At 39.3% G+C, this 12,857-nt stretch overlaps 1 protein-coding gene across 3 annotated transcripts in view; it reads right to left on the minus strand.

The window, feature by feature from the left end:
- Window positions 1-443: 443 nt before the first annotated feature.
- GRM5 (glutamate metabotropic receptor 5) overlaps window positions 444-12,857 on the minus strand; it is a 234,467-nt gene continuing 222,053 nt past the window's right edge. The window contains exons 8-10 of one of the 3 annotated variants that reach the window (XM_042862522.1): window positions 8,904-8,999; window positions 7,200-7,361; window positions 444-1,266 (exon numbers count right to left, since the gene is read on the minus strand). In XM_042862522.1, coding sequence (XP_042718456.1) covers window positions 444-1,266; window positions 7,200-7,361; window positions 8,904-8,999 — 1,081 coding nt within the window. The remainder of the gene's footprint in view (window positions 1,267-7,199; window positions 7,362-8,903; window positions 9,000-12,857) is intronic. The other 2 variants (XM_042862523.1, XM_042862524.1) reach the window with 2 other exon arrangements.

Here is a 12,857-nt window from a genome sequence, read left to right on the forward strand (position 1 = left end):
TTGGTCTTCTATTCTTGATAAAAGATCAAGGTTCACTTCTGGGTAAGGAATCAGAGTAAACAAACAAACCACTGTACAGTTGTTTACAATCTTGTTCCCCCCCCATTCACATATTGTACACACAGTTCGTTGTAATACTAAAGCAAAGCACTTGGTATGTAACTGATTTAACAGACTCCTTATAAGCCCTCAAAAATAGATTCAGTGTTTTTGAAAAGCCCATGTTTTTTTTAAGGCCACGATAATCTGCCAAGAGTCATTTTAGAACATCATCATTAATCTGATGTTTCCACTGATCAAGCAACTCCACTTCTTCCTGTTTCTCACAAGATGACCCAATGCCCCTCACTCTATCTGCGTAAACACTGGAGATCTTGAAGTCTTGGCTGTCCCCCCACTACTTGCTTGTAGTCGTCGAGATCCAAAGTTGTCTTGAACTACATTCACAGCGAAGAAGAACTTTGAGTGTAATCTCTGATGAGGAGTGTGTCATACTTTGGGGAAGATGGGATACAGAGAGCTGATTCGGAAACCGGAGAGCTGGGAGATGCACTTCCAGAATCGATGGAGTCTCTAAAAGGAGAAGGAGGAGTTAAAGCTACCAGCTCCTCAAGGTCTTGCTTTGCTGATGGGGTCTCTGCAGTGCCTTCTTTGACGCTGCCATTTGATTGTTTCCTAGCTGACTGGGAAGCGCCATTGACTTCAATGGAAGGAAGTGGCTGGATTTCTGCAAACGTGGTCATTGTTGTGGGGAGCTGGATTTCTCGTGGGATCAGGTATGAAGAGCAGAGAGGAGTGGCCACCATTGTCCCTGGAGTGGCTGTTGAAAGCATCATAGAGTTCAGCTCGCTGATGTTGGCTGTAAAACGAGTAACCACGCTACTGATCTGCTCCATGAGGGAGCCTTGCGAGGAGCTACTTCGCTGCGGAGGCTCGGACTGGAAGGTAGGGGCATCATCTTCTGTTCGGCTAACGGAGGCAGTTCTGTGGCTCACGGTGCTGATAGGCGAGGGAGTCTGCGGTCGGTACTGAGCTGGGTATTGCTCTTCTGCTTCTGAAACGTCGTAAAGCGTTTTGGCACTGGTCTCAGGAAATGTAGCGCTGCTACTATGTCGGCTACTATCTGTGCTTTTAGAAAAAGGCTTGATCACTGCAGTTTGATTGGGGTTTTCTTTTTTGTTGATGTGGATTGACAACCGCTGCCAAAGGTGCGCCCCTCTGCTGCTTTTCTCGTTCTGGGCCCAGGAAACTGATTTCCCATTAGAGCTGTAAATGGAAATGAGGTAAGATGGTAACTTGCATCAAAGTTAAAAACATAATCACTGAACCTATACCATGGATATGTGTCATCTTAGATCTTATATTCATTATATAGCTGAGTGTAATTTAGTCATCATATATCTATATCTAATCTATACCTATGTATGTCTGGCCATGCAGTGTATCTACATCCAAGATTTATACCTAGAATTCTAGGTAAACAAGCAGAGTGGATGCACTGATTGCACAGGCCTCTTGTGCATCAAACTGTGATAGCTGATGGCCACTGCTGTCTCCTCTGTTGCTGCCCTTGGGGCAGTATCTGACCCAGGGGGCATAGGTGGTGTAGGGGAGTGAGCAACTTGATGGTTTCCCTTCTGTTGGATTGGTGACATCAGGGGGACTATGGGACTGAGGAATGAGTGGAAGAGTGAGGAAGAAGTAAATGCTTGAAGAGAATAGGTGTGAGACCTGGACTTGGAGACAACAATAAGCATTTTGGTCCATGCTCCTCTAAATTAATCCTCTTAGTGTCATTTCTCTTCAGATTATCGTGCCTCGCTTTTTGTCAAAGTTGTTTATTTTTCTACTCTTACTGATTAAGGAAAGTTCTCATGGAACAAAGCCAGTTGCATCATCTATAAAAGCGCAGTATGCAATAGCTCCTTTCTTTTTGTGTGTTCTTTAGGCTGATGAGCTGTTGATTGTACATACATTAACCTATAGTTCGTGGGATTAAGAAAGACCATTAACAATATTTCTTAGCTGAAATAGGCAATGACACTGAAATGATGTCTACAAGAAAAACATAACCTCCACATACAGATAAACATGCTTTATATATACAACACAACAGAACTTTAAACACTTTACTTTGATTTCTAAAATATTTGCAACAGCCATTTTAGATTTTTTGGAAATATGAGCACATTGGAGATGTTGATGAAGTGTCACAAATCAGTTTGTTTGCTTTTTCAGCCTGAAAGAGAAACACTCATACATGTTAGCCTGCTGTAAAACAGTTTTGCAAGACACACAGTTTATTCAACACAGGTGACTTTATATCAGCCTTCATGTGGATGCTTGCCACATTCTATCAGTTTAATAGTTCTTCCAGGCATCTAAAAAAGATGTGTGCTGATAGTAAACAAAATCTTTTTGTTTTACACTGCATGGAATTACAATGGATCATGTAACACAACACACTCTTTTCCCTTCAAAAGTAGCATGACAAAGTCCAGCAGATGAAGACAATGTAAACCAGAGATATTTTAAGACAGGCTAGACTGAGAGATGAGCTACCCCCAAAATGCCAGACAGAAAACAGCTGATGGCTTGTTTATTGAGACACCCCTTTTGCTGTACCTCAATTAGAGCGAGGGGGAAAAGTAAAATCTATCCTGTAGCACTGAGCACTTCAACTCTTTGCATCCCTGTAGATGTGATTCTGAGCTGAATGGCAGCTGGGACTTATGTCTTTCAGAGGAAAGCTGATGCCTCTGAGGACTGTGTGCTTCTCTTACTAGCAGGTACTCTGTAAATGCCAAGAGCCATTTGAGAGCCACAGCTCCTTGGCTATGCTTAGAGCTGAGCTTCCTTTGGGAAATGAGGTCTTGCCTCTTTTTCTGGCATGATGATGGTGGAACTTCCCTTCACATCCTGCAGAGAGTGAGCTGGACCAGGAGGCTGGGACATCTGGCCCTCTTACCTTGACCTAGCAGAAGAGAGCCTAGTTCTGATCCTGGGTGTTCTGCTTGGTGGGGCCTCTTCTCCTGCTGAGCTCAGATCTCAGAGCTCAGAGGGGTTTGTGACAGACCTGTCTGCCATAGGGACAAAGTAAATTCTATTAACATGCAGAAGGTGGTGATAGAAACACTTGCTCAGAGAAAGTTGCACTTGGCGTTGCACCACTTCCCACAAGCAGAATATTCTAGCTCTCCTCCGAAGTTCAGAGAGTGGCTCAGTAAGGAAGTTCAAACCCTATGGCTCCAGGTGTGCTCATGAGCACTAAAGGCTTGTAAGCATTTTCAGTTACCTGAAAGTCAGATTGTAAGAGGTTGTGAAAGGAACACAAAAAAAAAAAAAAAAAAAAAAAAAAAAAAGGAAACCTAAATAGAGAGCAAACAGAAATTTATCCATAAAAATTGAAACACTGAACCCAGTGGTTAAAATTCCATCAGTTTGCCCAAAAATAATTGGAATTATAAATGTATCATCCCATTCATCATGCTAAACTATTTATTACACATCAGCACCCAAGTAAGGCATGTGATCATTTATCAGCTGTGTGAAAGGAGCATCATTTGTCTTCATATATTGGCTGGGTTAGAGGTAAATTTCAGGGGCAGTACTTTGAGATCCTGCTTTAGCTGCATGATCTCTCAACTGAAAACCACTGCAACACACACGAATTAAAAACAGAGGTATAAAGGTACATTAGGGACATAGACTTTGATGCCTGCTAATGGAATATCACAACAAAGTGTTTACTTTTATTATGACCAGCTGTTCCATGTCCCTTTGAGAGATGGGAAATTATATATCAGTAAATATTTAGAGGTTTCTTGTAAACAGATTTTATTTCCCTCAGCTGAAAACAGCAGAATTACACTCTCATGCTCACAAAAGAATTCCACTGCTAAGTCTGGCTGAATACAGGACGTATTTCTCTGCTCTGTCCTTCCTGTTGGCACAACCCTGGAGCAGAGCAGAGGTCAAGTCAAATCTGGGGATAAGCAAACTCCAATTGGTGATACAATTTCCAAACCAAAACGCTGGCAATATATATATATAGTAATATCTTTTGTGTGGTGTATTTTTTCATTGCCTTCACGATGGGTTAATTAGGCTGTTTTATGTAAAAGAGGGATTTCCTCAGAACTAGACATAGTCATTATTTTTCCTGTCTCTTGACTAAAAGCTGCTTTGATTTTGGTAGCTAAGCTTTTTTTTCCAGCTTGCCAGACCTACCACAGTATAGCACGTAGAAGAAAGTGGTATAAATGAGAGCATTCAAATATTCCAAATATTTCCTCTGTAGTTGTACACTGCTGACAGAATAACAGTTAGTACTCTTTCTCATTTCCTCCCTTCCTTTCATAGTCATTTATGTTTTAGGGCTCTGTTGTGTATTCATAAGGGATATTAACTGCTTCTTATCCCCTGAGGTGATAAAAAAAAATGTTCCTCTCTTATATATTTGTTTATTTTCTTTTCTTCTTATTTTCCTATCCATCTGGAATAGATTGCTTTTTTCCTCTGTTTTTAAATTTTGTTTCAGATTTATTGCCCTGTGATGTGATTGTGAGACTGTGCACAGCTCTGCCACCAGGGTTTCTTTAGCCAGCTGCCATTACAGCAACTGCATTTTTTAACTCCTGCAAAATGCAGAAGAAAGGGATCATAGAATCACAGAATGGCCTGGGTTGAAAAGGACCCCAATGACCATCTAGTTTCAACCCCCCTGCTATGTGCAGGGTTGCCAACCATCAGACCAGGCTGCGCAGAGCCACATCCAGCCTGGCCTTGAATGCCTCCAGGGATGGGAATCAGAAGGAGAAAAGACAGTCACAGCAGCTGAAAAACCTGATATTCTAATAAGTCTGCCATTCTTATTAATTACATGAAGCTGTTAAGATTAATTCTGATGAAGAGTTCCCAGTAACTGGCATTTGGATAACTACTGAAACAGTATGTAATTTGAAAATAAGTCACTTATTCTCTTTTAAATAAGTTTAAATGAAATAGCCAAATCAGTTATGGAATTTGGTATGGTCTGAGTGAGCTTAGAAAGCATATCTACAGATTTTCCATCAGTGGAAACTAGAATACAAAGGGGGTCAACAGAGTTTAAAACAAAAATATAAGGGAAAATTTATTCTCTGTTGTATAAGAAACGTTAGTATCTGATTCCAGATTTGAATAGGTGCAGCTAGTCAAAAGATACTGGTCAAAAACTCTGTGGAGACCTGTACGACCAGAATGGAACCTATGCTGACATGAATATGATAAATAATTAGTTAAAATTATTTTCCTTATAAGTCCAAAGGTGAAAGTTCATGTTTCAGAACATTCATTGGTCTAATTTTTTGAGCTAAATTTGCTAGCAAAGTTGTGCTTATATTTCAATGGCTTAAGTAAAGTGTTGCATTCCAACTTGAAGCAATGTCTTGTTTTTTATGAAGCTGAGGTAGAAAAGGTATAACTTCAACATGGTGCAGAGCAAGATGGTTTATTAAGGACTACATTATTCTATGCCTTTTCTGCAGAAGCATCTGGCAGAGATAAGGAGGATAAACTACTGTACTTAGTCCGTGCAGCTTTCTGGCAAGGAGAAGTCTTGTTATTGGAAATAAATACTTGCAGTAAGAAGAAGGCATAGTCCTTCTCGAGTTCTCTGATGAAACCTTATTAAGGACTCAATGATACAATTACTCTGTCTAAGAAGGATTTACTGAAATCTTAGAATGGTTTGGATGGGAAGGGATCTTAAAGCCGCTGCCATAGGCTGATTGCTGCCCACCAGCTCAGGCTGCCCGGGGCCCATCCAACCTGTCCTTGAGCCAGAGTGGTTTTAGTTGGAAGGACCTTTAAAGGGCATCTAGTCCAACTCCCAAAGAAAGGAGGATAAATGGCTGAAACTGAGTGCAGAAATGTAGAAAGGTAGATAAACTAGTTCTGTTCTAACACAATAGCGATTTATAGTGTTTCCTTTCTTATTATAAATAGCTTTAGAGGAAATCTCTACATGCCTATACAATTGTTTCCCTGGGTGTAAGACGGTTTTGCCATGCAGAAATATTACTTGGATCGTTTAGCTTAAGTTATTCCCATACTATTTGTTCTCTGGAGATAAATAACAGTAAAACACAAAGGAGGAATGATTCAGGGTAAAAACTCATTTTGTCCTGATCTGAGTTCCATAAGTAAACATCTTTTGCAATTACATTGCAAACAAAAGCAATTGCTTTTCTATTAACAACAGCAAGGGCATTTACTAATATTACTCCCTGGAGTGTAATCAGTCATCACCTCCTCACCCTATGGAAATCACAGCTGGCATTTGCAAGAATGACTTTAATCTATGAGGATGAAAGGGACTGCCGACAGACAGAAACTTTGCCAACAACCTCCTAGCACGGCCACCAGTGACACCAACACTGAGAGCTTTCAGCAGTGCCTGGATAGAATGGGGGAAATTGAAGTGTTGGTATCTGAAGGAAATACTTCTGGGATTCTGTGACAATCTCCTAAAACTGAAGTGGGAAAAAACAGTGATGTAGGATGCAGTAACTTCTCTTAATCAGAAACTGCTTTTCAAAGCATCACACTGGGTACCCATTAATTGTGTTTTGTTACTTTTCATCTTAAATTCCTAGCTATTTGTAAGACATCTATATAGGGATCATTAGACCGCAACGTGAAAAATATCCACACTAAGGTTGGAACATCAAAATAATATTACATTGGGGATTGAGCACATGAGCTGAAAAATCCTATCCAGTTGAAGCTGTACAGCCCTCTTTAGGCTAAAAGGATGTAACTGGGATTCGCTCAGTGTCATGGGACTTCTTTATTAGCTTTACAGTACAAGGGAGAAAAGATTACACAATCTTTTCATTTTCCATATCACGGAATGGGTTGGGTCAGAAGGGAATTCAAATAGGTGGTCAGGTGGCTGAATCTGTCTTTTCCCATCAGCACTCCATCACAGTGACGCCCAGCACTGGCCTGGTACTTACAGACACAGACAGAAAAATGGCACCTACTTCCCTTCCTGCAACATCTCTGCTCCCTGGGAAGCTCCCAGGCTATGCAGTGACAAATCTGCTTAGCTCACAAAATAGGACAGGACCACTGGCCAGGACACTGTGGCTGGAGACAACAAGACAGCCATCAAATGCAATTGCACTCTCTGTGAAGCAGCTGGTGTTCTTAACTGTTTGAGTAGGTCTTGCAGCTGACAGTCTTGCTGTGGCACTATTAGACTGACACAGTTTCCAGTCTTTTTGCCTGTTAGGGCATCCTCTTTAACAGGAACCTCTTTCTCATCTCTACTTGACTCAGATCGATTACATTCTGGAATGCAAACAGATTCTTCACTGTGAAGATACAAAATATAAAAAAGAAGTTTTTCAAGTGGATATAAATGGCTGGGCAAACAGAGCTGAATACTGTACAACGACATACAGCTGTTTGACATTTACATGTACGTTTCTGCTCTTCATAATTCTCTTATATAGCAACTCCAGATAGCTTGAAAAGGAAGAATAATTATCACCAAATGCAATGGAATGTAGGAAAAAGATAAAAATTTGGACATCACACAGACAAGAAACAGAATCCCGGCTGACAAAGAAGTAACAGGTGTGTATACATTTGGTGCACCACTCAGCAGCAAGCATTCCTGATGTTACCTAAGTGGCAGAGTCCCCCAGGTGTGTGCTCAGCAGCATTATAGCTGAGAGCCTTGTGTAGATGAGTGGATTTCAGTACCCAAAGGGGACATAACACGGTGCGAGTATTTCACTGAACATCCTCCTGCAGTGATAAAATCCACCTGTGATGCAACACTCGGGGAAAAGTAAAGGTGTAATTTGGTCTTGTTGTGCTCTATGGCTGCATTTACAAAAACCTTACAGGGGATGATAAGGATCTTTTAATAAATAGTAAAGCAAATGTTTCTAACTTGCTGTAGAGTGCAACACAGTCGTAAAATGCTTTTTAAGAGTAATTATACCCTTAGATTTTTAATCAACTGTGGTACATTGGATTTTCTGTCCTATGGGAGAATCCAGCATTTGGAAATCTGATTGGATTCAAAATGAGATGAACAATTCAAATATTCAAACATTTCACAGAATTAAAGTGAACCGTTTGAAATATTTCATTGCAAAAACCTAAAAAAGTGTCCTTATTAAGACAGTTAATCCCAGGAACAGTTAGAAATATAGTTCATAATACTAATTAAAATCATAACATTGATACATAATGTTGTGCATTATATAATGTCTGAAACAAAAAGAAATATCTAAATTAGATGCAATGGAGAAAGTTCTAAAAGATGTTCTGAGCTCTATTTAAAATGATTTTGAAACCTTTCCTTAAAACCACTGTGAAACTTAATACTTTCCTACAAGACATTTTGACTGAGAAGAACCAACGTTTTCATATTAGAATGCTTTCATTTTTTTTTTTTTTTTTTTTCTATTTTTATGCAGTCTTTTGATTAGACACAAAATGCAGCCTCTATTCCCAAGGAGCTATGGAGCTTCTCACTCAGTGTTTAAGTGCTGTCTCTCTTTCCCTGCCCTACTGGGTTAATGTCAGGTGTAAAGTTTCTCCTTCCCAAAGCACCATATTATGACAACATCACACAGGACATGTGGTTTGCATCACTCAAATGAACACAGTGCAGGTTTTCTGTTTTTTTTTTTTTTTCTTTTTTTTTTTTTTCCAGTTAGATGAAACACAGAAATCAGCAGTGGCCATGTGTTTTATTTTAGAGATGTGTATTTTTTCTAGACATACTATATGGGATGCACAGGAATTACAGAGAGGATCTGGGCTGGCACTGTCCCAGGGCTGCTCCCCCTGTTCACAAACATATCACACTGACCTAAGGCCACTTGCTGTTAGCTTACCTGGTCATTGTAGCTCTCCCACCATTCCCCATACTCCCTTTTGGGGTGAAACACTCTATTTCCGACTTGTGCGGGGCCAGTCTCCTGCCTTTGTACCTAATAAATCACGACAACAACAGGAGCAAACAGAAAGAAGTGATTGTGTGCTCAGCTTTCTCTGACAGCTGCTGTGCAAAGGGCCATGCACATGAAGGTTACTGTGGCAGCGGTGGGGTACAGTGCAAAGCAGCTGTGGGAGCAGTGGAGTAGTGGCGTAAAACCGCAGGACTATGCTCAAGCAAACAGTGCTATGCAGGAGAGGTGCTCACCATTTATTCATATATATACATGTAGGATGAGCTAAAAAATTCTATAGAATAACACAGTAACCTTTAGCGATTTGGGGAGTAAGACCAAAATGTGAAGGCCAAACAGTTTAAGCCAAACAACACTATAATTAAGGAGCAGTGAGAAACCAACTGGTGGCCATCTTCTCAATCCTAACTTCATCTCTTTCTCTGATACTCCACATCTGTAATACTTGACTTGTTCCTCAGCTTGACAAAGCAAGCACCAACATTGTTGACCACTTGGGTAAAATTTGGTTGGGTTCACTGTTCATGTATTGAAAGGGCCTTTTTCTTTCCATTCGCAATAAAAATGACTTGCAGGGGTGTAGACATGAAGTCAAGTGGAAGCAATCCCAACGCTAGAGCCCAGTGCAGTACTGTGAGCGTCTTAAATACCATACCTGGAAATTGGATAAAAAATTACTTGGATAAACAGTTTATTCCTTGAGGATTTAACTAATCCCCTGACAGGATACTAGGATAAGACTTGGTCAGCTCTGAACACCTACATGGGATGTGTGCTTTGCAGAGATCTTATACTGGCTCTCTTCCCACTGATGACTTATGCCCTAATTGTGCAAATTCCTGTGCTGTGCATTGAAATATCTATTCAAATGCTTGAATAAAATTTGTGCAAAATGCGTGCAGCAGATCATTTCTCAAATGCTTGCTTGTGATATTCCGTTCCTGTCTACTCTAAGTTACATCACTGGTATCTAAGAAAATTCTGAAGGAGAAGTCTGTTAATTTTAACTCTGCATGACAGACTAAATGGATTGTTTATTGCTTGTCCTTTAACCTGAACTAGAGAGAAAAATATATCTCTAAGACAACAATTCTGTAAAAGAGAAATATTTTGAGTGAACACAAAGGTGGATGCAGTTATAGTAGATCTTCAGAGGTAGTGCAGATTGTATAAATAACTGAGGAAGAAGCTTAGTGAACCTGAGAGTGAATTGGAGACAGTAAAATGAGATGTGCTCAGTGCAGAGGAGTCTTTTCATTTACAAATTATAGCCTTACTGAAAGAAGGAACAACTGGAGCTTTGCAGACTGGCTACCAAAGGTTTTAAGTCAATCCACAGGGCAGTATGTGCCATGTTCCCAAACAGGCATGAAGCTCACACAGGACAAATGTGTATTAAATGAAAGTCAATTCCTAGGGCAGAGGAAAAAGCAGAAGGGCTTACAGAGTAGATAAATTCTCTGAAAAATACAAAAGAAATCAAACTGGATCATACAAATTTATTTGGGGTAGCAAGAGAAAAGGAGAAAAGAAAGAAGAATGTGTGGAAATTTCACAGAAAAGAAAATGAGATAAAGTTGGTATGGAGGTGTTAGATGTCAAAGAATGTAGAGTTTAGAGAGAAAACAGTTACTTTTAGACCTGATAACCAGAAGAGGCACTTTGTACCCAAGAAACAGAAGAAGAAAAAGTCTAAGAGAAGGAATTTGGAGATCCTAAATGCTCACAATAAGTTGAATTCCAAAAAGTAGCCATCAGAAGAAAAGAAAGAGGTGAAATTTCCTTGGCAACTTTGTTCTGAAGAACCTTTGGTTAGGATGCTTGTGACATAGATAAAGAAAATGCTCCATTCCCTAGCCATCACTATATATTTCACTGCCCTGCAAGTCTGCAGAACAGATCTCAGAGAGATTGCTATGAATCTCTCAAGTTTTGCCATCCACTCAAGAGCAAAAGAACCATCAGAAAAAGCACGCTACTCTTAGACTGCCCTCGTAGTAACTACTCCATGGCCATTCATTCAGTGCTAAACATCCACGTAATTACGACAAAAGTAACAAGCTTTAATAAACCCTCCAACTGTGGAACATGCATTTAACCTGTGAAGGGTTCTTAGTGTAATCAGACTGGAAAGGCGAAGGGTTCAGCATAAAAAAAGGTTTTCAAGATTCAGAATATGTAAAGGTTATGATTTACCTCAGAATGTCTTGTATTTCAAAAAAGTCAAGATACTTTTCCCTCTTTGCTGTTAAAACAGAGGATAGCTATAAATTATTTAATATGCAAAGAAAATATTAAAAACAAGCTAACAACAACAACAAAAACCAACCAACCCTTAAAGTTTTATTTTCATTTGCCATTAAAAAAAGTTAAGATTATAATAATTTTGCATTTCACCTGAAGAATGGAGGAGACATAAACAGATTTCTTTCCTTAGAATCAGTTCTGTGACTGTGTACTTGGAAAAAAGAGAGAAAACTATGCATCAGGACACAGTGTGACTAAAGAGCAAATGTAATGTAAGAGCCAGTGTAACGAAATTCTGTTGAAGGCTTTGAAAAGTTCTGAGTTTATTTTTCAGACTTTGTTTTTCTATTCATTTATTATTTTAGCATCTGTGGGTAAGGATCTGCAGGCTGTTTCATTCTTGGGCTGGGAGAAATCATGTCTGTGCTGGGATTTCCTTATACTAGCAGAAAACACCAACACGACTGCTTAGATTTCAGGGATTATTACATCTTTTCCTTTCTGCCTCCAACTTCTATGAAAGGACTTTTCATAGACCAAATTAATAGATTCTATCGAGGAATAAGAACAGAATCGCTCTTAATGACGCCAATAATAATCCATTACAATACTTTAGACATCAGTTTTACATTTCTTCATTTGTAAATCCTTGCTTTTCATTTCACCTCCACTGAAGTTGTGGGCTCCTCTACAAACAAGTGCTGATACTTTTCAGATATGGAAATTTTTAGAGTATGTCTTCACTGTAGAGCGTGGTGCTGGCATCCTGGTGATTCTGAAGTGACTTTAGGCTGAAACCCAGATGTGGTTACGTCACCTCCACACTCATATCCTTTGAAAGGGTCTTGGAAAGGATCAATTTCATAAGGTGGTATGTAAGTTAATTAGAGGACATTGGTGGACCAGACCTGAGAAAAGTGCCATATCTTAAATTTCTGTATAGTTTCGTCAAAGACTTAACCAAATCATTGAAAAAGTAGTCTAGTCTCTGTAAATGTGAGTGGTAGTAAAATATCTACACTACACTGACTGAGAAAGATTACCCAAAAGACAAGCGATTCCAATAGCAAAAAGTAGGTTTTCAGATAATATGATCTCTGAAAATAAATCCCAGCAATTAGAAACTGGCTTTTACCCTTAGGCATAAGATTTTTTTTCTCTCTCTCAATTTTTTTTTTTTTTCAGTAAAAATTAAGAAATTAAACTAAATAAAATATATCTTAGGATATCTTTGGTTTTTGAATGCAATGCCAAGCAAGTTTGTTGTGTAAGACAAGGAGATGTTCAGCACTTCAGCTCAGTACTTCAAATGCAACCTCACACTGATATGCAGAAATTTAATTATTTATTGAGTACCAAATGTTACTTGGTACTCTTCAGATCTGAAAGGAGTAGCTTTGATGAGCAGGCTTTTTCTACTGCAAAGTAGGAGTAATATCTTCACAAAACTGTGCCTTGGTAACTTGCAGGAGTGGTGAAAATGACATTTCCATGAGAACACTTAACAGGACAGAGGATATTTAGAAAAATCTTACTGTGGGACAAGGGCTAATCCTGGGGACATAAATTCAGCATTGTACTGACTAATTTCTGACACCCTTGTGAGTTAATAAGATTCTGTTTTTTTTTGTT

Source organism: Lagopus leucura, unplaced genomic scaffold, assembly GCF_019238085.1.
Source record: "Lagopus leucura isolate 7727_CA_CO unplaced genomic scaffold, USGS_WTPT01 Super-Scaffold_702, whole genome shotgun sequence".
Classification (NCBI taxonomy): Eukaryota; Metazoa; Chordata; class Aves; order Galliformes; family Phasianidae; genus Lagopus; species Lagopus leucura.